Below are 25,209 nucleotides of genomic sequence, written 5' to 3' on the forward strand. Positions count from 1 at the left end.
GTATTGTTTGGTTTAGTGGAGGCCTAATGTGGCCTGGCCATTGAGCTGCCCCCATTGTGTTAGCCAGCTCAGCAGAAGTAGAGGCTACCTATGGCCCCCATCCTCTGCCCTCCTGAAGATCCGACCTCTAAGATAGGCAGCAAGTCCCAGAAAAGAATACCTTAAACCATCGCAAATTGTTTTTGTGGGCACACAGAGGATGTGGAGCTGTCTGGGAACTGATGGGCTATGGAAACCTTCCTTTTTAACAGACCCTTTTGTACGAAAAATCAGAAATTCCTATTGCGCATCATACGCATCTGAATGAGAACACATCCCATAAGGTTGTTCAGATTTATCAACCTCATAAATATTCACCATGACAACCCAGTTTCTAGAGTTACAAGAAACTGTGAATTCATTTTGGGAATTAGTGTTGGTTATTATAATTTCAGTTTGGGGCCCAAATATGTAAATAACTTCTACAGAATTCTGATGCTGGTTATTTGTGTCTTGTCCTTACACAGTACCAGTTATGCCAGCCAAGAGAAGTGAAGGGTTTCTGCTAACAGTGCCCAAGTGCCACTTTTAACAGGGGTAAATTGTTATTGAAATTAATATATTTTATTATTATTATTTTTTCCCAAAGATCTGATCTGAGGAACACAAAGTGAATAAATTGGAATCCTTCCTTTTCCATAGTGTTAGAGAGCAGACCTTGATAACTGGTCTTTCTAAAGGTGAAATTCTATTTAAAAGTTACCTGCATTTGGGATTCTTGTTTATGAGCACACTCTGTCCACATTAAATTTCTTTAAGGTACTGTATTCACACAAGTCCAAAGGGAAAGCAGTCCATGTGATGCCAGAACAATGCTTGAAACTATTTAAATCCGTATTTTTTTCACTTTGCAATGAAGGCTGCTAGAGTTCATAAATTACTTCTGTCTTCTGAATGCATCTGCTTCCTGGTGGCAAAGTCTAAATTAACACAAAACTTAATTTGTATAAAGATATTTCTAGTTAGATGGAAGCTCTCCTTCCTCATTATGTTGCAAAAGAAGAGGGGGGAGGAAAAATTCTTTTTCCAATCTGCTTTTACAACCTTTACCATGTGCTGGCCTTAAATGTTCTTGGGTCTATTTTTGCCATATGAGAGAAATCCTGTTTTCCATTAGAAGCGCTTTGGACCTTGATTAGTTTCATTATTTAAAAGTGGACAGAGATGGGCTGGGTTTCCAGCCAGAAGGACGTTTGTGGGCTCTTCAGCTCATGGCCAAAGTGGCCAGAGTGCTTGATATCCAAGTCCATCATTTGGTGTTTGGCCAAGGGGTTCAGGAGTTATAGGGCTGTGGACTGGACTGATGCACAGGTGCATGAACACAGACAGTGTGGTCATTATATCAGTGATACTCCTAAAAAATAATAATAATAATAAGCAGCAACAAAAAATTATTGTTCAACAGTTGTTTTTCATATGTTTTTTCAATACACAGAATTTCTACATATACAAGTGCACATGCCCTGTCTACAAAACTGCACTTGAAAATACGTGGGTATAATCTTTTCCTTTCCTCTCTTTTCGTTTTATTAAGGTTCAGAGGAGGACATGCAATTTGTCACAATAGACATAATGTGAAGTTCAGGATTTACTTGTGAGCAGCCCTGTTTTTTTTCTACCCAACCAGCAGGGCCCTGGGGGTCCCACGGAGAGGCATAGCATTGTGCCTCTCTGTGTAACATGGAGCATGAATCATTGGTTTAAGCTCACACTTGGGTGTTATTTCTGATGATGATTTTAATCTGCTGTATTTGCGTAAAGCACAGGTCAAGGGAGGAAACGTGCTTTTAATGAACTGCTTAATAAAAAAGGGCTTCTGCTTTCTGCCATGAACTAAATTTTAATTCAGAATTGCAGTGTATTTTGGAGGGCTATTTATATTAATACTTATTATGCGGCAAAATGAACGCAGATAAATGGATGAAATTAGGCTGCCTTGCTGTCTTGTAAGTACTCTTAATGCAAGGGCCAATTCTGCCGCCAGCTCCAGCAAACCTCCCTGGCTGCTCAGCACCCTTGTGCCTGCAGCACGGTGCCATCTCCTCCCGGGCACCCACGTGTTTGGGAGGTACCAGCTGCTGGAAGGACTCAGGTAGCCCTTGTTGCTCTTTATTTCTCCAAACCCAGCCTATCTAGTGCACCTGGAGGAAGGAACATGCGGCATTTCTTTTGAAAAGCAGTAGTGGTGTTGTTTATTTTGAGGATCAACCCATTGTAACTGGATTAAGGTGGTGCTGGTACCAATGTCAGAGTTAGAGACTCAGGAAAAAAAAAAAAAACAACATCCGTATGTGTCACGTTCAAATTAAATGCCAGAAATTCTTTTTGAGGTAACTTTCTCTGTGGTGTGTTGGGCTTTGGGGTTTTCTTTCTTTGTTCTCGTCCTCACACCTTAGGAGACGCTATCTTGCAAAAAGCTTTAAATATTTGGGAAAAGAGGGACTGGCATTACAAACGTGGTTATGGTTTCCATGTATTATTTTTCTTCTTAATTTGCTGATATCATTAATTATCTGCAGCCCTCTGTAGCTGTCATGTAGTCCATAGCACTGATTTTTACATCCAAAGTAATTAGGAATGTGGGGGGGAATGTTTTGGATTTATTTTTCTAACCTAAGATGACCTTTTAGGTGCTGGAATTGCACTACGTTCATGGTTACTTGCTTTCCTATCAAGGGCAGCCTATCTAGCCCATTTTTTGTTTGATTCTCATCTCTTATTGTGTTTAAAAATTGGCTGTATAGCTAATCAAACAGCATAGCTGAAAACTGACCATGAAGGGCATGTCCCTCAGTTCCCAACACGTGGTGATGTGACACGCAACCTCAGCAGCCACAGAATGGGTTGTCACTGGTTGATGTCTACCCAAATCCCCTAGAACCAGGCGAATATTGGTTTTATTGCAAGTAAATGATGTATCGTGGAAAAATTACTTGATGAGTGCGTTTGGTTCTCCTTCCCAGGATCTGGGGCTGGCAGCAAGTGAGCAGGGCTGAATAAAGCTGGGTGCCCAGGCCGTGGTGGTGTGGGAGCTGGGTAGTGCCGGGCTCACAGCTAGCTGTAAAACCTCGGTCCTGCTGTGCTGGTGTGGAGGGTGAGGCACAGGTCTTGTTCCCCAAAGAGAGAGAGCTTGCAGAAAAATGTAACAAACATTTAAAAGTCATAACAAATAAAGGGTCCCGAATATGTGAATATTGAGCATTGCCTAGGGAACCCACAGCGGTTCTTGCTGTGCAGTGTGGGTTCTTGCTCTGGGTAACGCGGTGACACTTAGTGCTTAGGTTTTTCGCTATGTGGCTAAATCCAACAACAGATATTAAAATAGAGGAAATCTGCTGTCTCTGAAACCTAGCATCAAAGAGGAACGACTGTCTTAATTTTGAGGTAAAAGTCCCGCAGGCTGGAAGTTCCTTGGGAGGTTAAGGGCAGCAGCCTGGGCACAGCAGCACTGGGGAGCAGCAGCTGGATTCTAGAAGCGGTATGGAAATGATCCTTGACTTCATCTGTAAATAAAGACTCAACAGCCTCTTTTCCAAAGCATAGCTGAAAAATATCCAAAGGCGTATCTGCAATTTAGAAACCCAGCATATGCCACAATGTCTCGGCAACAGATCTGGGCAGTAGAATCCTATTTCTATAGACATTACATAAAAGTAGCCATAGCAATGCTAATTTGTGGGTTGTCTAGGGAGCAAACACAGATCGTCAGAACAAGACTAATCTCACTCTGTGTTTTTTTTTTCTAATAAAAAGGAAGAACACTAAATAATTAACATAAACAAATGAAAACTAATTTGCCAATTTTTAATTTTTACCCAATTGCATGATCCATGTTAATGAATAATTTACAAATCAGAAATGAATATAAAATTAAACTATTTCTCTGGGGTCTGCTGTATATGTTATCTGAACATCCTATCTGACTGTTCGTTTATACAAAAAAAGAGTGAAAAATAACCCCAGAGAAAACAGTATTCAGCATGAACCAGGCTGTAATAAAAAGAGCTGCAGACTCCAGAGGTTTTACTATTTCCTCATAGACCTGGGATCATTTGTCTGAGGCTGTTTTTGAATTATTCATATAAACTGTGGCTCTTTGCTTTCAGAGATTGAATGCGACTGGCTTCTATCATATGGTTTCACATGCTGCTTTTTTGTTTGCATTTAAGTTTTTTATAGGGTGCCCTTTATACAAAGGCTCTGCTGGATGCTGCAGGATTCTATCAGCCACGCATTAAACATTAAGAGCCTGCATTGTGGTTAATACTGAGGGTTTCACACAGCAAATAAGGCATCTGGTGGCAGGGTGAGCCAAGGAAACAAGGGAATGTAATAACTGAAGAGCTAATAAACCTTGGAAATAATGGATAATAATAATAACCAATGGAAATTATTATAATGGAAATAATAATAACTGATGCCATAGTTCTGCTTTGACTTTGGACTGCTACCACCAAGAAAAAAGTATTTATTATTTTTGTTCCAAATGCTGTGTTGACTTTACAAATCTTCTGCATCTCGATGCCATAGACCTACATAGGGCTAAACGGGCATTAGATTGACACTACAGGGATGCAGGGCTTTAACTTTCCTACCTCTGCACGCAGCTAATCAAGTCTGAGGGTTGCAAAGAGGGAAAGGAATGTCTTTCTGGACCTATCAGAGCTCCTTAGATCCTGAAATACAGGTGCTGATTGCTCTCTTCGTAATTAGAATGGCATACTTTGGAGGTAGCTGTCTGGTCTAGATGACTATACAAAGCTGTACTATTTTTTCCTGCATCTTAGGTGAAAGGCTTTCTTCTCCTTGTTCTAATAAAACTGAAAATTTCAGTGTCCAAATATCTTGCTGGTCAGGTCAAAAACAAGGCTGATCTATGGAGTGTTATTTTTTAGAAGGGAAAGAATTTCCTTTGACTCTCTTTTATCATCAATAGTTCAAAAAAAAAAAAGAGTTTTCCAAATGCTTCTTTAACTTCCCATTAACCATCAAATAGCATCCTGTGTGAAGCATTATGGCCTTATTGTCATGAGACGAGAAGTATTCAAAACTGGCAGCAAGCTGAAGCTACTCATCTGCACTTCACTTGCCTGGTGTCAGGCATACAGAAATCTGTCCTGCCTTTCAATTTTCAACTGTCTACAAACTCTGCCAGTTGTTGAGATGAGAATGGAAAAATAAACCAAGGAATAATAAGAAAGGATAAGGTGTTACCATCTCTAAGAGATCTCAGAAGAGTAAATGAGAAAAAGAAAACTCTTGCCTATAGTTGGATTCATGTGGTGTACAGCCACAATTCACCCTGCAGGTGAAGACTGCATCTTGGACAAAATCTCTGTGGTCCAGGCTGACAGGTACATGTTACAGCAGCATCCTCTAGAAGGTGGACCTCAGCAAACAGCTCAAACTGCTGCTGAGCTGCTAGGGATGTCCTGGGCTTGCTACTTTGGAGTGCTATTATAAGTGACATTCTCGTGGCTGGGACACGTACCTGACTTGTAGTGGATGGTAAAAAGCACATGAATCCTTTTCTGAACGTCAGAGGATTAATTGGTCACCGTGCACGGGACCCCAATATAGCAAATCACTGAACACAGCTGAGTCAAGATAAAATGTTGACATTTATCCTAACATCATGGTGCAAAGATGTTGGAAGTGAACTATCCAAGGGCTTAATATCCTTTGTTAGAAACACAGCAGTAGCACAACAACCAGCTCTTAAACAGCGTGTAAATGTGAGTATAGCGAAGTCTTTAAACAGTAATGTCCGGTTACAAAAGTTATGAGGAAATCTTCTTCTCTCGGTTATAGGAAATGCCCTTTTTGATGCTTTTCAAAGAATCATAGGCCTGTTGAGAAAAACATCTGTGCATGATTGCAACTACTCAAGTATTTTATCATTGCGTGTAACTGCAATAAAATCTTTGGAGTGAGAAAAATCCTGCCAATGCTATCTCCCTCTCGATAAGCTCCAGTTGTGAGAAGCAGAAGGAAGCATTTTGCTGGGCGGGAGGAGAAGGGGGCTCCTCTAACCTGAGAATGAGTTTCATTGGCTTCTCCCTGTTGATGGGTATCAGGTTAGAAGCATAACTTCTGCAAAAGCACTTGCAGTTTGTGGTAGCCAGCTATTTCATTGCCACTAATCAGATTTGTAAAGTGCCATCCTGATGTTTATCTGCTCCAGGTGAAAGGCATTGCTGCAGCACACGGGATGCAGTTGCTAAGCAACTGCCTTCAATTAAAACATCTTCGTAGATATCTGCAGTATACAAGAAATTAGATTTAACTCCTCAGGAGCTCAGGCAGGAACAACCCTTGAACCTAGAAGGAACTGTCATGGATCCCTCCTCCTTTATGATGGCGGTGGCTGTTATATCACCAATAATGCAGAGCTTGGGAGTGTTTTATTTATCCCCAGGCTAACATTGTGGCTCCTGCACATACTTATCATTAAGTATTTTCAGAGTTGCAGGCACCTGTCTAAAATCAGATGGCTCTGAAGAGGGAGAGGTGCTGGAGCCAACCTCTGACTTTAGGACTTGTTTTGTCCTGGGAAGCACGGCTATCAGCAGGCTCATCCCCAACCTCAAAGCAGGGCTCAAATCCAAGAGTGCTCATTTTAAATAGGCTCTGAAAAGATGAACTTTTAAAAACAGATTCAAGCCTGGATTTTGACAGGTGTTTGTGCGAGCTGCTCCCACGTGGAGCCCATTGCTGTGGGTCAGGGCTGGAGCTGCCAGGCTCCCTGACACCTCCTGTGTCGCAGCGGGAATGTGATGTATTGTCACAGCCAACCGATGACAAACTCACACAGACAGGCTGCTTTGGTGCTCCAGCACTCACTGATGCACACCTTCACCTAAAATCTTGGAATCACAGCCTCCTGAAGGCCACAGACTCCTGGGGCTTCCTCCTAAAAGCAGCACAAGGCCATTTGTTGGGAAGCCCTGGCAGTTTTAGTGTGCCTCCCTAAAGCTGGAGCAGAAATACGAGAGGGTTTCTGTTACAAGCTAGGGACAATTGCTGCCTGCTTTTGTGGTGGCTGAAATTCCCCAGCTGGTTTCTTGTTTGTGGAAGACAAAACAATGGAAAGCACTTGGGAAGGTGATGTGCTGCTGCAGGGTGAGGAGGGGTGGAAACACAAGGGCGAGAGGCCTTTTACATGGGGAAACTCAACAATTGTAAACTCTGGAAGTCCAGTTTTCTGATCTCCAAAATGCTTAGGTACTTAAATTGTTTTGAAAACTAACAGGATCTGAGTGTTTTTTTCTTGTAGCCCATGAAAATCTTACCTGAGCTGCCTGAAGATCCCAGGCAGGACCGTGGAACTGTTGTGGGAAATGTTTCAGGGTGTTTGTGTAATACCTGGGTTAAAGCAGTCTCCAAAAAGGAGCTGATGTTTCATACTTCTGCATGCTGGATTTTAGAGACTGATACTAGGGAGCCTAAGTACAGAAACAGGCACACATTTGTTTCATTATATGTTTACAAGGTCCAGTGCTTTCACCTTTTCCATTATTTTGAAACACCAAATGCTTGCAATCATCCTGCACCATGACAGAATATAATTTGAATGCTTCATAGCAGAAGAAATTTAGCATAAGCAGTGAAGTAACTAAATCCCAGCTTTTTAAATGAATGAAGTTTATACACCTTTTGCCTGCTCTTGGTACTTGTTCTGTGTTGCTATTCAGAGAAGAAAAAGGGCCCTGTGGTTTTCTCAGCTGCTGACCAGAGTACCCCACAATTTGCAGCTATATTTAACATAATAAAAATTAAATGTAAATATAAATTAAACATAATTGCGGGAAATCAGGCTGATTTTGATGGGTATCCTTGCTCTGAAACCTGCTATGTTCAGTGACTTTTTTCAGGATTCATTTAGCTATAGCCAGCGTGCTGAAAACACAGCTGAGGAGTTCTGTAATTTGCCTCTGAGACTTCTCTGTGGCTATCTTTTTAATGGGATTGTAAATTATATGCACTTTGTAAGGGGACTACAGTAGACTGAACAATTGTGTTAATGACTCTTATCAAGTGATTAACTGGGAAGGCAGGGTGTAGAAGATTAGATTATTTCACCTGTGAGACTGCCAGGGGAGCATCTTTATTACTTGTCTAATTAGCTTGGTACCATTTTACAGTGGCTCCCAGTAGTGCTGCAAAAGTTAGAGGGATTTCTGCTGCCATCCCTTTCTGAAATCGCAGTGCGGCCATTTCAGGCACGCTGGGGTGAAATGCTGGGGCATGAAAAATGAAAAATCTTTTGGAGGAGCTTAAAAGAATCACTTAGCAAGGTGCTCTGTGTACGTGAAGCCTCGTACAGGTGGTGACTGTTTTATCAGAGTGGGGCTCCTACCTTGATGAATTTGCCACCCAGAGCAAAATGTACGGCATACAGCAAGCTGCATGCAAAAGGGGAGAAATATAATCTCTGCTAAATCAACCTGATCAGTTAGAGAAGTTGGCTTTTAGCTCAACTCTAAAATGCTGTTAGTGCTGGGATCCAAGAAGGACCACGGGGTTCGTGTTAGCCCAGACAGCCCTTTTGCTAATCTTCTTCCTGATTTAATTGACCTGTGCATCTCTCTTAGCATAATTACGCCAGTCCTTAAAAATGAATATGGTGCGGATTTACTTCTTGAGAGTGTTGAGAAAGCTTTAAGGAACTTGCAGTTAGATCTGCTCAGAAAAACGTGGATCTTTGTTACCGCCTGTCTGCTGGGATGTAAGGTCTGGGGGATGGTTGGGCTGATGTGGGTGCTGTCCTGCTGGAGATATTTGCCTTTGGAGGACTTCTTTCCTGCTGAAGTTGTAATGATCTTTATGGCTGAGCAGTTTCTGGATATTAAATATAAAACACTTTCTACTTGTGATAGAAAATACTGCCTTGTATGATCCAGAGGTGCTGGGAATGGACAGGAGGGTAGTGCAGGGATGGAGGCTGACATAACTTGTGTCTGCTGCCTCTAGCGAGCACAGCTCAGCTGGCAAATTAATACGGGCATTGCTGCCTTCTTAGCACGTTTGCAGAGTTATAAGCATCAGAATGAGTGAGTAGTTTCATTATTATCAGCGTGGAAAAGCTATTTCTCATGTTGAAGACAAACAGGAGTGTGTGTGGTGGAAATTACAATACACATAAAGATTAAGACCCTCATCAAAACTGCTTGCTCTGTAGTTCATCATGGGGGAGGAAATAGTGTTTCTGTGGGTGCACAGGGTCCTCCGTGAACCTAAAATCTGTAGCTCCAGCTGCTCTTCTCTGGATCCTCAATTAGAGGCTTCAAGTGGCCTCCTCCTGGCCAGAGATGTGTGTCCCTATGTGTGCCATGTCACAGGGCAAAGCTTCCTGGCATTAAACCCCATATGTGAAACCCCACAGACGTGTCCTACAAGCACAGGCTGTGAGGGTGGTGGTGTGGGGGCCATTGGTAGGTCTGCCACAGCGCAGTGTCACAGGTATCAGTGCACCCTTTCCTAAAAACATCGCCTTTGGTTATGGACCAAATGCATCCTGCTTGGCCTAAACAAGACTTTCAGAGCTGTGAGAAGTGTGAAAAGGCATTTCTGCAATAGACGTGTGGTTTTTGCACAGCAACCTCCTGATTGCTAACCTAGTTCATCAGTCTTCGCTTTTGTGGAAATTAGTAGACAGAGCCACATGCTGAAAAGCTGAAAATTGGATTAATATCTTTCCCCTCAGTTTTAAAACAGTCATCTGTTGTTGTCATTAGAAGTAATAGGCTCACGAGCTATAAAAAGAGCTGCTTGCTTTTTCTGGGGGAAACGAAACCTCCGCTGGGAGTTCGGGAGATGGATCTGTCATGTCAGATTTTCCCCCTGCCTTCCCCTTCCTGGCATGCTCAAATCCACCCCGCCCTGCTTGCAGTCTCATCACACCTCTCTCAAAACTAAGCTGGACCAGCTGTAGCTTGTGATGAAAACCTTCACAGGTGACGGGGTGCTGGATGGTGGGGACTTCTTCCAGGGGGTTGGCTGCAGATTGGTGTTCTTCATTTGTAAAGTAACTCACTTTGAAAAATCCCCTTCCTACAGCACACCACTTGCTGTCTTGACCAGCTCCAGCTCCGTGGAGGTTGTCACGGTGGCAAAGGCGAAGAATAGTGGACAACATATGCACAGGTTATTTGCTTAAGAATAACTGCAGCTGATGAGGCTTTGCACTGCCACATCAGGTCTCCTAAAATGAGATTAAAATCCCAGAAGGGGTTATAGCATCTCCTCCTTCCACAAATGAATGATGCAGTGCATGCTGCTGCTGGCAGGGCAGTTGCCATGTCTGAGTCCAAAGCTTTCTGGACTTCAGCGAGAAATCAGCTTTGTCACCATGCAACTGGAATCCCAGTGTGTATATTTGTGTGCATGTATATAATATATATATATATACTTATATTTTTGGCTTGACACATGGCCTCTCAGATGCCTTCCTTGCAGGGTCTCCTGTAGCAGTCGCATTGTTCCCGACGTTTCCCTCGCTCTTCAGCCTGGCTGCAGTTTCAGAAGCGCTGCGGCTGCAGAAAAGCCAGGATGTCAAGAGGCTTCCTTCTCGTTAGGTGGTTCTGCCTGCAAAAGTTAAAAGCTTGTGTATTTTGAGGCAGAAGTGGTGCCGTTGAAAGCCTTGACCACAGTGACTGCATCAGAAAGAAGAGGCTTTTTTAAAAGGAATCTAACCTGGCTTCTTAATGGTGTTCATCCCTGTGCAAGGTTTCCAGAGCTGCTGCAACTATGAAATAATGCTCTGTAGCCATGATTCAATAGATTACTCTTCCTGAGGGCAGATCTGAAGGAAGGAAAAAAAAATAATAATAAAAAAAACACACACAACAATTTATTGATATCGCAGAAAGTGGAGAAGAGCTCCACAGGTCATCCTGTGAGTGCTCCTGTCCCCTGGGACATATCACCAGCTTCACTGCGTTTCCCTTCTGGCCTTTTACCATCGGAGGAATTAATTTATCAGCTGGCCTGGGCATCCTTGTACAGCCAGGATCATAGCAAAAGGACTAGGCACCAGCTTAGTTCAAATGTCTGAAGGCCAAGACTTTCAGCAGTTTGTTCTCTGTGCTGGGTTTACATTTAGTTGATGCAGTTTCCTTTCAAGCCCTATCTTGATTAGATGACGGTGAGGAGAGAGCATCGTGACTTACAAGATAGGGAAGAGAAACAATTAGGTAGCATGCCCATGGGGTATAAAAAGGAGGAAGAGGGGTTGCATGAAGAAAATGAAAATATCACCGATTCGTGTATTATGTGATGGAAGTGTCCTGTGGAATATGAGGCAATCACATCCCATGGGAACTCTAAACAGCAACGAGTAAAACTGACAAACGATGCAGTGTGGAGCTTACTGGAGCAGCCAGGTTACCGTTCTGCCAAAGGTAAAACTTTTCCAACTCTGCCCCATTGGGTTTTCAGTGAAATCCTGTAAAGAGCAGTCTGGGAATAATCAAAAATGCTGGGGAATTTTGGTTATGATTTTATTTTTTTTTCTCTGTGGGACAGTCTTACAAGAATACCTAATTGAAAGGATCCCAGACTTGCACCCCTAGCTCCATCCTGAAGCCCTGTGGGTAACCTCAGAAGCCAGTCTGGGAGCAGCTCAGATCAGCATGGTGCTTGCAGAGTCCTCGGACAAGAAGTCCCTGAGGCAGAAGGTTTCTTGGTACTGGCATTGTAGGCAATGCCCCACTGCTGCATGTGTGGAGACATCATATATATGATATATGGGATCTGGGATATCATATATATGATATATGGGGTATGGGATCTGACCTGGTCGCCCACGCTGCGGCTCTCTGTACCAGCTAACCCACTTCAGCAAGGCTAATTCACATTTTGTTTCAAAATCTGAATGCACAACTTGTTTAAGTGGGTTTAGGTAACTCTGTTAATGGCATGATTTTTTTAATGGGGTCTGGTAAATTGCTCTGACAGCTGTGGATCGCAGGGCCCCTGTAGCTATGTTAATCTCGTGCAGTTAATGTACTTTTCTTGCATATTCATAGCTAAAATGTTCAAGGTCCCTATTAGGTTGCCTAGTAGGGTTTCCCCCTCCCATCCCCGCCATACAAAAGCCCCTATCATCTGATGTGTCTTTTGTTCTGAGGTATGGAGCTGTTGCCACCATCTGACATTTAATTACTGACTTCACCAGATGCTCAGCGTACTCAGGGCATTGCATTAGCTTTTATGCTCCAGCCTCTAGATGGGATGCAGAAGGCTCCACATGTCCCTGAAACGTGGGCATTAACGCAGATCTCTGGTGTGTGCCCAAACGGGGGCTCTTTGTGCCTCTGATACAGCCCCACTCTGGCACACGGGTGTCACCAGAGATGCTGCTTTGGGGACGAGCACCCCAATGTGTACTGAGAGGCAGCAGCAGCTTTAGGTGGCTGCTCATGAAATCCAGCACATCTCCCATGGGAGCAGCTCCTCCACACCAGCCCAGAGAAGAGTTGAGTAAAAGCCTTCACCACAAAGGATCCTGATCTTCCTGTCCTCTTTACACTTGTATCACGCTTAGAGGCTTAATTAAGATGCTGTTTGACAGACCCTGTCAGACTGAAACATGGAGTCCGCATCATTTAAAGCAGGGGTCATCATCTTCCATGGGAAAAGTGAGCAAAACATATTTCTGGATTTTTTTCTGGGGTGTTAGAGAAGCAGCTGAGGCTGCTGCTTCTGTGCTGGGCTGTGAACAGCAAAGGGATCGGAGCTGGTGCTGAGCACAGCTTTGGTGAAGTTGTATGAAGATTCTGCAGTAAGGAAGCAAATAACATTTGCTGTGGGTTTTTTCTTTTTGGCTATTAGCTCAGGTCTAACCCAGCTTCTTGCCTGAGCGTGGGGAGCAGCACAGATGAGCAGCACATGGGTATTTCATGGAGAGAAAGGAGCAGAGAGCCAGGGATGCTCCTGGGACGCAGGAGCAGGTGGAGCGGCTGCCTCGGCTCTCAGCTTCCTGGGCAGGGGCGAGGGGCAGCAGCAGAGGGGATTTCTTTGTTCTGTACCTGCCTCTGATGACCACGGGAGAGGCAAATGGCAGGAGGTGACAGTATTTAAGCCTATAAACTGGCTTCCTGATAGGTGAGGGGAAGGGGCACCAGGTGGCCTTGCTCGGGGGACAGATGCTGCCCAGCTTCTGGTGCTGGCACCTGCCAGCATTTAGCTCTCTCCTACCAGCCGTGTCATGCTGGGAGAGGAACTACCAGTGGGTACGTGCTCTGGGGAAGTCACAGACGTGCTTTAAAATGCTGTGGAGCAATGGGATGGGGTGCTGAGCTCGCTGGCACGAGCAGCTGTGAGAGCACTGATGCTCCTCGCTGGTATTTGTGAATTAAGGTCCCTGCGTAGCGAGGCAGGCTGGTGACACGTTCTCCTTCGTGGTCCTGGTTGGGCTGTGCCTGGTGGGTACTGTGCCTCCTGGGGAATGTGTCTGAATAACCTCAGTCTAAAATAACCATTGGATGAAATTTCAATTAAAATTTGGAAGCACATCAGTGAAATAGAGAGCTACGCAAAGCTGACATGTTTGAATAATTGCTGTACTTGCCCTTAATTATAAAAAGGAAAAACAAACCTTTTCTGCTGCTATTTTTGGGCTGTGGTTCTACTAAAATGGGAGCTTTCTGCTCCAATCTCCATTTCTCTGACCTCTCGGGAAGCACCACTGTACCTTGGCTCGGCAACGATGGACAGACCTCTTAGGTAGAGATGCTCAAACAATAGCACGCGTGTCCAAAAAGGATTTTGAAAATTAATTTTTAATATGTGGCCTCTGCCCTGATTTCTCTGCGCTAGTATAAACCCACGAGTATAAATAGCTCCACTGATCTGAACGGATATTTTGGGGGCACAGCAACAACAAAGCCTCGTTGCCTGCTGTTCGAGGTAAATATGTATCCAGGCGTGATTTAACGTCTGCACATTTCTTTCCTTAGACGTTACGCTAACATAACAGCTTTTGTGAAGCATACTTCTCCAAAAGGAATTTAGGGACTGGTGCATTTAGATTGTTTGAATATTTATTTCCCAAAGGAGCCCGTGGCCTAGAAACATCCAGGAAACGCGTTCCTTCCTTGGCTGCCCTGCGCACCAGTCACCGCTCTTTGCCTCGGCCGAGCAGGAAAGGGGAGCCCCGAGCACGTCAGCAGCAGGATTTGCAAACTGCCGGCACTGGGGGGCCTCCGTGGTACCTGTTGTCCGTGGGCTCCTGGGCTTTATGGGTTCAGCACCTCCCAAACCCAGTTTTGTGCTCCTTGGCATCTGGTCCGGCCCCAAGCACCCCGTATCTGCTGTCTCCATGGCCAGTCAAACGTGGGATGACTTCACCGTGTGAAGCTCGACAAGGAGCAAAGTGTGGCAGAGCTGTTTTAGTTTGCTCTCCAAACCAGCTTTGCACTTCGGGCTTTCACCGCTTTCTCCTCCTGAGGTGCCCATGTCTGTCTGCAGCTCCCCGAGTGCCACTAATGTCTGCGTCCAACTGGAGTGGGAAAACGAAAGCCGCAGTAAATTTTACAGTCTGTTTACATTTTAACAAGTTTTATAGAGGCACTGTAATTCATGGCGTGCTCCAACAGCAGTATGGATCTCTTCCAGTTCAATTTTCTGAAGTCCGAGCTTGCAGCTGGGTCGCTCCTGGCGAAACGTGTGCGGTGCCAATTCGGGGCTGTGAGGAGCCCCCAGCAGCAGCCGCAGTCCCCACAGCCACCGGGTGCCACACCGGGCCCCAGGGCACGGCACTGGCCCCGCTTTGTGCGGACTGGCTTGGTAAACTTGGCTGCAAGGAGCAATAATCAATACTTCGTGTTTAATGACGCAAAACTGAAATTAGTATGGATTTTATGTCTCCTTCTCTTCCCAATTATGCAAACGCTACCGTGCCTCTTTTGTCGCTGCCTTATGCTACGGCTTTCATACAGACTGTCTGGTGATGTTTAATTGAAAGGCTGAATAGTCAAAAATGTCACAACCAATTTTAGTTTTTGCTTTTTTTGTTCAGTCTTCACCCTTAGGTTAATAGAAAATGATGTCAAACACAAGAAATGATTTATGTAAGTCGTGCAGGTTTCGTCACCCAGGGCTATATATAAAGTCAATTGCAAATTGTTTTCACATTCTAAATTACCTTCCATAGCTCTGGGATACACTGAAAAAAATGACCAGTGGAATAATAAGGGAGAGTAAAAGGTTATCTTCTGAACTGAACTCTGCTTCAAAGAAAATAATTTTGGAAGTTGTTTATTTTTTAATATGTCAGAAGAGGAAGTTCCTCAGAGCAGGCAAAAAAAAAAAAAAAAAAAAAAAATATATATATATATATTTAAAAAAAGGAAGGCAAAAATAAAAAGTTTCACATCTGGATCATTTCCAGTGGTGGATTATCGGGAAGCAGCCAGGCCCCCTGTACTATGCGTGGTGTTTTATCAGCTTCAGCGTGTCAACAGGACGGCGCTGCAATTAGAGGCCCAGAGGGCCAAAGACTGGGGCAAAGACGGAGGAGAAATCCGACTTGTCAGCTTGACAAATCTAGGTTATGCATAAAACATATTTTGCAGTAATAGCCCGTCCAAGGCTGAGGGAATGAAAGTTGCATTAGGAGTAAATCAGCTACCAACTGTGATCTCGTTTCATGTCGAATGGCGCAGAACCTTGTACAAGATTAAAAAGCACCAGGTAAAATTTCTCTGTTTCACAAAATCAGCTGTATTTGAGAAAGCAGGCAGTAGTGCTGGCTGATCTGCTGGGCCCCTAGAGACAGCGATGGTCTCATTGGAAGCAAAAATGTTGGATTCATCCCTGGGTCAGATGAGCTATACAAGGTGAAAATACGCTCATTTTTTTCTTTTCATATGCCCAGCCTCCCTAAGAATCCCACTTCTGCCTGCAAGCTGTTGGTCTCCCGGCATCATTTTAACACAGCTAAAAAGCCGCAGTGCTGTTCCTTGGAAATTCTTGAGTGATACACTTCTTTTATGTATTATGATCAGGGCAGAGATGCACCTTTATGAGTGAATTGGGTGGGAATGGAGCAGGCAGCCCCCTCCACCGGTGGCTTTGGGAGCGAGCCAAGAAAGCAGCTCTGCCACGTGGCCTGGCATTCCCCGTCCTGCTATGAGCCACCTTGGTGGCCCACAGGTGTGTTTCAATAACAGGAAAACAATTTAATACGGAATAGAGTCTGCTTTTAGAATTCTGCATTTGTGCCTGCTTTCTTTAAAAACCATTGTTATTTATTTGTAGTTATTTCTATTGCATTTCATCAGTAATTACCACATTTTTTTCAATTTTAGGTCAATTACAGATCTCCCCCACCCCTCAATTCCTACCCCTTCTGAACAGCAAAGCCCAGCCAGCCAGACACAACTTAGTTTGTTAAGCCCTACATCTGTGCTGAAATTCATGGGGGGATTTGTGCTGGCCCCACAGCCTGGACGCAGGGAACCCCAGCTATGCAGCTCAGTCAGTGGCAGCTCTTCTGTTGAAACAGGATCTGATGCAAATAGCCTGGTAAAGATATCAGGCTGTAAATCTCAGCTGGTGACACTCTTAATTATGCAATTGAATCCAGTTTGATTGCAGAACAAAGAGAAGTGCCTGTCAGTAAGCTGGTGCTCGCTTGCCTCGTACCCAGACCATCTCCTCCCAAACCAGAGCAGCCACACACCTAACACGTGGAAGAACACTTTCCTCTTTCTCCCTGCCTGTTGTCTTTGTAGGTCTGATATTTTCTTTCAAAGTTAGTGCTGGATGTACTGATAAATGCCTTGGTTTCTGCGTAGCTGGTTTGGATGCGTGGCTTGGGAAGCTCGCCCTGCAGACATCACCTGAGGGAACACGGCGGTGGGAGCTGGAGGGAGAATCTCTGCTGTCAGCCAAGGGCACCCCACAGGCACATTGAAACCTTTTTTTCTCTTCTTTTAGGAAGAACTCAAAAGGCTCCAGAACACCCTGGAACAGGTCAACGATGGCAAATACTTGCTTCAAAGGTAACTGTGTGATTTCTGCCATATCTCGCACGTGGTAAAGTGAAATGATTTCCATAAGGCAACGTGCCCTCTCTGAGGTCTGTTTGCTGTAATTATTTTTCACTAGGTAATATACTGAATATTCAAGATTTTGCATCTATTCCATAAACAATTCTTATTTTTAGTTACAGGAGGATAATTTCTGAAAACTGTTGCTGATTGAGTGATGTAATTAAGTGTCCAGTAAAGTCTCAAAAAAACTCCACAGGTTGGGGTCTAATCTTACAAATTTCCATGCAAAGGCCTTTCATTCATGTTGCCAGTCCCATCCAAAGCAGCGCCCCAAGGTGTTTGATTTTTATCTCCTAGCATTTTAAAATTGCTTTCTCAAAACAATCAGTTTGCAGCACCGATTCCTTGGTCATCATTTATTACAAAGAATTTTTTCTTCATATTCTTGTATGGCTTTTGCTGATGTAATTCATTTGCTACCAGCGTTACCATTGTTACCTTCCATTTTACTCTCCAGCTTTCTGAATGTAGCCCAAGGGATACAAGTTAATTTAGCAAGAATATCTACTATATTTGCCAGTGTTTTTATTTGCAGCAGCTTCTTTGCTGGGTGTGCCTGTCTCTGGAGCTGGCATCTGGAGGGTTTAGTGCAGAAATCTGCAAGGACTCAGGGAGGCTTCAATCTGGAAAGTGGGTCCAAATTCCTACTTTTTGTTAACAGCCAAGTGGAGCTGGACTCGGGGACCCAGATGCCTTTCCCCAAAGACAGCAACACTTTAAAATAAGCAGCTCTTGTATGGGCTTGTCAAATTTTCTGAATTAATTCACAGTGATTGCAAAAGTGTCATGCTGAGATGCATTAAACCCATTTTCTTTTCTTTTTCATAGCCATCAGCTTGCCATGGATGAAGAAAATAATATTGAAAAGTATCACATCAACTTACAGCCCTTGGAATCAAAAGTGAAAATGTAAGTGACCAAGAATGGGGTTTCTGCATTTAAATGCAGCTGGGTTTGTCAGATTCCTAAACCTCAGAACCCAGACTGTGTCCATCCCAGATTTCTGTGTAACTCTAAGTGTATAAAAGCATCAGTTCAGGAAGGTGGTTGAGCTCCTGGCAGTAAAGCAAGGCATCAGCTAGCACTCAGCCATGGCACACACCTGACACTAAGAAACTCCTCCAGCTTCCCAAGCGCCATCATTTTATCCTTTGTAAAACATTCTCCGAATTTTTGATAGTTTATCATGGGTTCATTTATTCTAAAAGGCTTGTCTGTGCTGGGTCAGGACAGGTGGCAATACCAGGGATATAAATTAGCACGTACCCAGGTGTCCATCAGAGCTCTCTGCTTCTGCTGCTGGTCTTCCCAGCAGAAAGCTGGAAACCAGGCTGCACTTGCCTCAATGATATGAATGCCTTTATGCTGAAACCCCAAAGTATTCAGTGGCAAAATCCTGAGACATCAGGCCCAGGTGTAGTGCTGCACAGAGCCGCACGCCTTGCTGCAGCGCATGCCGAAGTTCACTTCCAGTTGAAAACTACAGCTAACTTGCTGTAAAGGTGGTTAAAATATTAATGCTGTGTTAAAATATTTAAAGGACAAGGAGTTTCAAATTAAAATCCAGCCAGTGTCTTTTAGTCATGCCAATTTAAGGCTGATGAAAGAACAGATTTTCAGAGAGCTTTTGGGAGGGGTAGCTACACCTTATTCTCATGCTTTAAAATGGACAGTGCGCGTAAATACTACTTGGTTATATTTTGCAGTGGAACATAGAGCTGAGACAATGCAAAGTATAAACGTTTGAGGTGTGGAGATGTGATTTCTTTAAAAAGCTTTGGCTGGTTGCCCAGGGAGGTGGTAGAGTCACAGTCCCTTGGGGTGTTCAAGGAAAGGCTGGACGTGGTGCTTGGGGACAGGGTTTAGTGGGAGATGGTGGTAGGGGGACGGTTGGACCAGATGATCCTGGAGGGGCTTTTCCAACCCTAATGACTCTGTGACTGTGATTCCGTGATCCCGCACTGCCACCTGCTGAGCCTGGCCGCAGCTCCCTGCTGGCACAGGCACTCGGGAGGTGGCCAGGGCAGTGAACGGGGCAGGTTCGGGGTTCCCAGCTCCAGCAGGAGGGAGCCAGTTGTGAAGGATGCTGAAGTTCCAACCAGGTCTGAGTTGCAGTACTAAAAGCTGGTGTAAATAAAAGATTTTGAAAGCTGTTCACTCTTTTAAGCAAATCGTTTCCTTTTTCTTTGTTTGCAAGGTGTAGGAGAATTGCTGAGCTAAGCATAGACTCAGATTTAAATCACTTCTGTGAGTTTAAGGATTTGAAATAAAGACTTGCTTCCACTTAATGAGTATCTCAAGATCTGCTAGTAGTGGCTAACAAAGGGTAGCTGTGTGTCATAATTTCCCAAGTACGAAAACAAAGTGCACAAAAATAAAACCACCAAAACCACCCGTTGGGTTGAGAATATGTATTTTAAATTGATCTCGCTGCTGCGTCCCCCCTAACGCTGTGCTTGGTGCTCGCCCCAGCATCCAGCGAGCATGGCGTGAATACCTGCAGCGCCAGGACCTGCACCACGAGCAGCTGGACAAGCGCAGCCCCTCGCCGCCCTCCCTGTCCTCGGACAAGATGAGCAGGTCCATCAGCATGAACACCTTTTCCGACAGCAGCACACCGGTGAGTGCCGCGTCTGGGTGCGTCTTCCTATTTGCTCCTTTTTCTTGGGTTCCTGGGCTTTGGGTAAATGAAAGCTGAATTGTTGGCTAAGCATTAAGAAGGGACCTTTACAGCAATAGTAGTGTCTCAAATGAACGTGCAAGTGATGTGACTCTTTCAGGCACAGTTGAATGTGTGACCATGCTTTGGGCTTGTGTAACTGGGAGATAGATCTCAGCAATATGTGGCAAGTTGTGATGTTTTTCCAGCAGATCAACATAGTTTCTGACATTGTTTTGTTTTTACTAAAAGAGATGTAGAGAAGTTGCTCTAGGGGTTAAAAATTAAACTTGTTTTTGGAAGAAATACACCACCAAGCATATTGGGTGGCAACTGGCTGCAGGCTGTAGTTCTCTTATTACAGTGACTCTAAACTGGAAATAAAAATATAAAGCCAATTTTTGAACATATTATGTGGCTTTGTGACTGTCCCAGGAGGGGGATTTTCAAGTCAATAAATCAGCAGAGAGATACAGACTCTATAAATGTTGCTTTCAGCTTTGAGACAGAATACATCAGTTTTGAGGAAGCTGTGGACCAGAGTGCAGAAAATAATTCAATAATTTCATAAAAACACTGGAGATAAAATTTGCCGCGGTGTGTGTTAGACAAATAAATAAACGAAGATAGATGGCACCATTTGGACGGGCTGTGCAGGATGGATGTGAGCGGGGGTGCTTTGGGTCCTTGCTACGAGTGCGTGGCCGTCAGTTACGTGAAGCTTTGTTGGCAGTCACGGGGCAGTGCTTGGTGGCTTCCAAATTCACAAAAAGTCTAGAAACCATTGCTAGAGAGAAGCTGAAGCCTCTGCACAAGGTGGTGGTCATTGGTAGTTTAACTCTGCCTCCACTTTCTGAGTTTCCCAGTTTAAAACTGAAGCTAGGCGAACTGTTTCCAGCTGCCATTGTTTTTGTGATGCCGCGGTTGGGTGGGCTGCGCTGGATTTGAAAACATTTACTGAAATCTTACTGAGCATTGCTTTATTTTTAGATGCCTCGTGTTCATAGCTGGAGGCGGGGATGATGAACTATGTCTCAATATTGGGCTATGCTCTGACGTCTCTTGTATTAAGAGGGCTGAGCTGCTGCAATGAGAGAAATAGATGTGGGTTTTGCTTTTATCTGCTGCTGGAGCGGCTCGGCCACCACAAGAGGTCCCTCAAACCCAGCGCAGGAGCCTCGTAGAAGCTTTTAGGACTTCTCCATTCGCAGCCGCCTTTGGCGAGCTGTGTTTTCGATGCTTTCGGGTCTTTCAGGAAAATGAGTACATCAGGAAGTTAGATATTTGTCTGAAAAACGCAGCTGGAACACTACCATCACTGCATCACACCCGTTCAATGCAATGAAAGACGGCGATATTGTTTTACGCTTTTCCAGCACTGAGTGCCAATAACCTTTGAAAAATCAGGGGCCATTGCTGAAGGCCAAGGAAACCCAGTCCATTTAGCATGTCCTTGGCTATTGTAATTCCCGAGGCTTTTTGTCAGCCCAGGTATTGACACTGTCAGGTTTCGGGCAGGGCAGGCATAAGGCCAGAACAAAGCAGGGACAACTAACCTTGAGCTGTTGAAATGTGGATGGGAGAGTAATTGATTATCTTACCCAAATAAAAAGACTTGGCCTGAATTAAATGCTCCGTTTGGACTGTGAGCTATGTTTTCTGCATAAGGTAAACCGAGGAAGGAGAAAGAAACTTCTGAGCAGAAAAAACACTGCTGGACCCGTCTGTAATTCTGCACTCTCTTGAAGTTTCATGTTTAGAAAATCCAAGCTGGAAGCAGGTGAGCAGAGTGAGGAAATTACCAATCCATTTGCCAAGTCCTCAATTTGGCCTACGTTCCAGAGCAAGGACTTTGAGAAATGGGGCAAAATCATTACAGCTCCATTTCTTTTGCATAAGCAGTGTTGCTGGAGCACTGAGAAATATTCTTATGGTTATTTTTTTTGTGTGTAAAAGCTCACTGTGCTGAGCAGTATGGAGTCTCCCAAGCAAATATTGGGAGGAGGTAGAAAGTCTACATGAAACCTGGACCCTCTGGGGAGGTTTTCCTTCTCTTTTCTAGAAAGGCAGAAAGCAACTATGCCAAAACTAACATGCCAAAATATGTTAGCAATAAGCAGTTATACAGATGGGAGAGAGAAATTTATGAAGTATTTTGAGAAACCACTGTCACAACAGAGCCACTTAATTCAGCTGAAATCTAATCCTGGTTTTCCATTTCCATTCTCACCACAAGCCTCCCAGTGCTCTGTTTGCTGGGTCCTCAGCTGTATTTTCAATGGCAAAAAAAGTAGTCGTCTACTTGAATAATGAAAGCCAGGAAGGATCTCATGTCCATAAAATAAGAAATTGTTATCCTATGGGCTAACAAATGCAAATTACTGCAGCAGGGTGGGTATCGAAGCTGTGCACGCCAAATGTCTGCTTGTATCAGAACGTGGGACCAGAAGTTGTGGTGAGGTAGAATTTGCAACGCTGGCCTGAGCATTTATAATCATTAAAACTCTGTGATATACCACACCTTCCATGTTAACAGTTTTCATATGCTGGGAGATAGCTGGCAAGTGGGCTTTGTCTCTTGCCACTGTGAGTTGCCAGCCCTGTAATCAATCCATTATGTATGGACTGATTCATCAATCTCTAATGTGTGTGGCTTCAAAAAGTTGTAGCTTAGCCCTGCTGGCTGTGGTTACCACATTTCAGCCCACACAGACAACCTAATTGTGTGTGTCTAAGATTCAGAAGCTTGATAAATCATTAATTATGATATCATTGAATTGATGTGCTTGAACTTGTTTTGGTTCAGCTAGCTGCCTCCACAAGTGCAGTAAACATATTTACAGATGAAATAGTTTAAGAAACAGAAAGATTAGTACTACTTTTCTGGGATGTAGTGACTGAAAGAGCAAAATGAATGATTACTATTCTGAAAAATTACTTTGGGAGTATATATATATATGTCATTTTTTTTTAGCTTAAGTACACTAGATATGATCTAATAATTTGTCACTAAAATAATTTTTCTTTGAGACTCACATCCAGTCTACACGTATGTCTGTTAAAACTTAACATGCGTTCATCTTCAGTGACTCAGGGATGTAATGCAAGACATAATAAAACAGGGCACAATGAAAGGCAGTAACAATCCCCTATCGGATATGTAGAAAAAAGAATAAAACAGTGTACTTAGTGATCAAACCTACAACTGGGTAAAATGATTCTAACCCAAAAGTATCAGTACTTACATGTGGCTGAGACTGGGCAGGAAATGGTGAACTTAAATATCAAAGGCATAGACAATTTTCTACTATTCGGTCATGCAAGCTACCATAAACCACTGAAAGACAAACGAATGCCTTCTGTGTCATTGCTTATAACCGCCACTACAACATTTTTATAGCCATTGTAGAGTTTATGAAGTCTAGAATTTCACTTTTTAGTATTTTGGAGATAAACCTAAGAGGATAAAGATCTGTGAGCATTCACTGTGTGATTTCATCTCATGTTTCGCATAAATTGATTCTCTTTTTAAATGTCAGGCCAAATTACCTAAGTGTCTGCTAACCTGCTCTTATGTGGCTTTGACTCTGCTGATTTCACCCATAATTTATACCAATTATATATTAGTAAAGTCCTACCTGATACAAGAACAGATCTCTCTCTCTCTTTTTTTTTTTTTTTTTTTATTTTCCATTTGGCTTGCTCCTTTGTCATAAACTACATTGGCCAGCCACAGCAGGACTATTGCAAAGGCCGTCACTGTCTTAAAACATGTTCATGTGCTCAGTGAAAGCACTGTTAGCTCCCTAGACTCCTGCCAGAATGCTTACTAACCTCTTAATACAAGAACCTTTCAGGTAGATCAAATTATCAGGTAATGGGTCATGCTTTCTGTGTACAAATGGATAAATCATTCCTGACATTGGGGAAAAAAAGTGATGAGGCCAACTCAGAGTGTTTGTGCTGTGGTACACAGTGTTCCCTTGGGCCTGCCGCCCAGCAGAGAACAGATATAATGGGCAGAATGACAGAGAAAGGACACAGCTTGAGTGGTGAGAAGGGAAACACTTTTCCTGTTAGGCTCCTGCTTTGTAGGCCACAAAGAAGGGATTTGCCAACGATGTGTATGGCAAACAGTGCAGGCAGTTTTCTTACTGTTGGAAAAGATCTGTTGTCAATCACTTGTTAGATTATTGTATCAGGAGTACAAAAGAAGAAACTGTACAATCTTAGTTGCTTCTGTTTCCCTTTGCATTTTATTTTTAATAAAATAAATAGAAGTAACAAAACTAATAGATTTGAAAATAATGTTCTTTATTTCTTTATTTCTTATTACTGTGTAGAAAGGAAGCAAAACTTACCTTCCTGTGTGGTGTGTGGCTACGTTTCTGCTTTTTTCCCCACAAAAATAAACTGTATATATAGTTACTAAGAAAAAATGATGATGCCAGATATGTCTCCGTGAGCATGTGGCTGTGGTTATGATTTGTTTTTGTGATATCATCGTGTCTCTTCAAACGCTACAGTCTCAAAGACATAATCTGTGAAAGCCACAGAAAACCTGATAATCGTCAACAGACGAGTGAAAGCTGGTGTGAGACATACCTGCATCCAGACTTCTTAGGGAGTTGCTGTGAGATGAAGATTTTTTTCTTAATTCTTTGCTCAGCACCACGGACAGCGGCCCCGTCCCTTCCATCCTCGAGCTCGCCCTCCCATGCCACGTTCCTAAAGACATTCCTGAGGATGGAAATTATAGATTCTGTAGAATGGTTATTTCTTACCAGAGCACAGTGCTTTTGTAGGCTGCTGTGTATTATGAAATTGTCTTAGAGGTATAAGCACGTGAAACTTGCTTTTCCAAATGTGGCCATATGATTATTTTTCTAGGCTTTCTCCACAGGTTAAAGTCACAGATAGTAATTTCCAAATTTCCAAGGTTTTTCTCCCTCCTCCCAAGCTAGAGTAGCTGCAAATGCAACATAAAACATATTATATGCAACATATTATAGATATTCAGACACCATCTGACATGGTCCTGGGCTACCTGTTCCACATAGCCCTGCTTGAGCGTGGAGAGGGACCAGGTGACTTACAGAGGTGCCTTCCAACCTCAGCTATTCTGAGCCAGTTAGATAATGGGAATGAAATAGTCAGACTAATATTGAATCAAAGATAATACAGACAACTGCAAACAAATGTTTGCAAGTCATTTTATTCATAATTAAGTTTCTTATCTGTCTGAATTCCTTATCTTGTAGCTTTGGGAATTTGGGCTGTAATAAAAAAAAAAAAAAAAAACATTTCCACTTAGTAAGAATTAGCAGATAATTTATTAAGCCTACTATTGGAGGAGTAAGGGATCGTTTGTAAAATAAAAAGACACAGGTGTTTGATTTCTGTATAAAAGTTTGTTAATATTATTTTAATACTGGTGCACGTGCAGATTTG

The 25,209-nt window shown here is 43.4% G+C and overlaps 1 protein-coding gene across 1 annotated transcript in view; it reads left to right on the forward strand.

Annotated features, from left to right (window-relative positions):
• Positions 1-25,209, forward strand: part of SCHIP1 (schwannomin interacting protein 1) — a 138,309-nt gene that overhangs the window by 24,629 nt on the left and 88,471 nt on the right. Inside the window, exons 2-4 of the mRNA XM_027464715.3 lie at positions 16,984-17,048; positions 17,928-18,008; positions 19,572-19,719. Coding sequence (XP_027320516.1) covers positions 16,984-17,048; positions 17,928-18,008; positions 19,572-19,719 — 294 coding nt within the window. The remainder of the gene's footprint in view (positions 1-16,983; positions 17,049-17,927; positions 18,009-19,571; positions 19,720-25,209) is intronic.

This window comes from Anas platyrhynchos, chromosome 9 (genome assembly GCF_047663525.1).
Source record: "Anas platyrhynchos isolate ZD024472 breed Pekin duck chromosome 9, IASCAAS_PekinDuck_T2T, whole genome shotgun sequence".
Classification (NCBI taxonomy): Eukaryota; Metazoa; Chordata; class Aves; order Anseriformes; family Anatidae; genus Anas; species Anas platyrhynchos.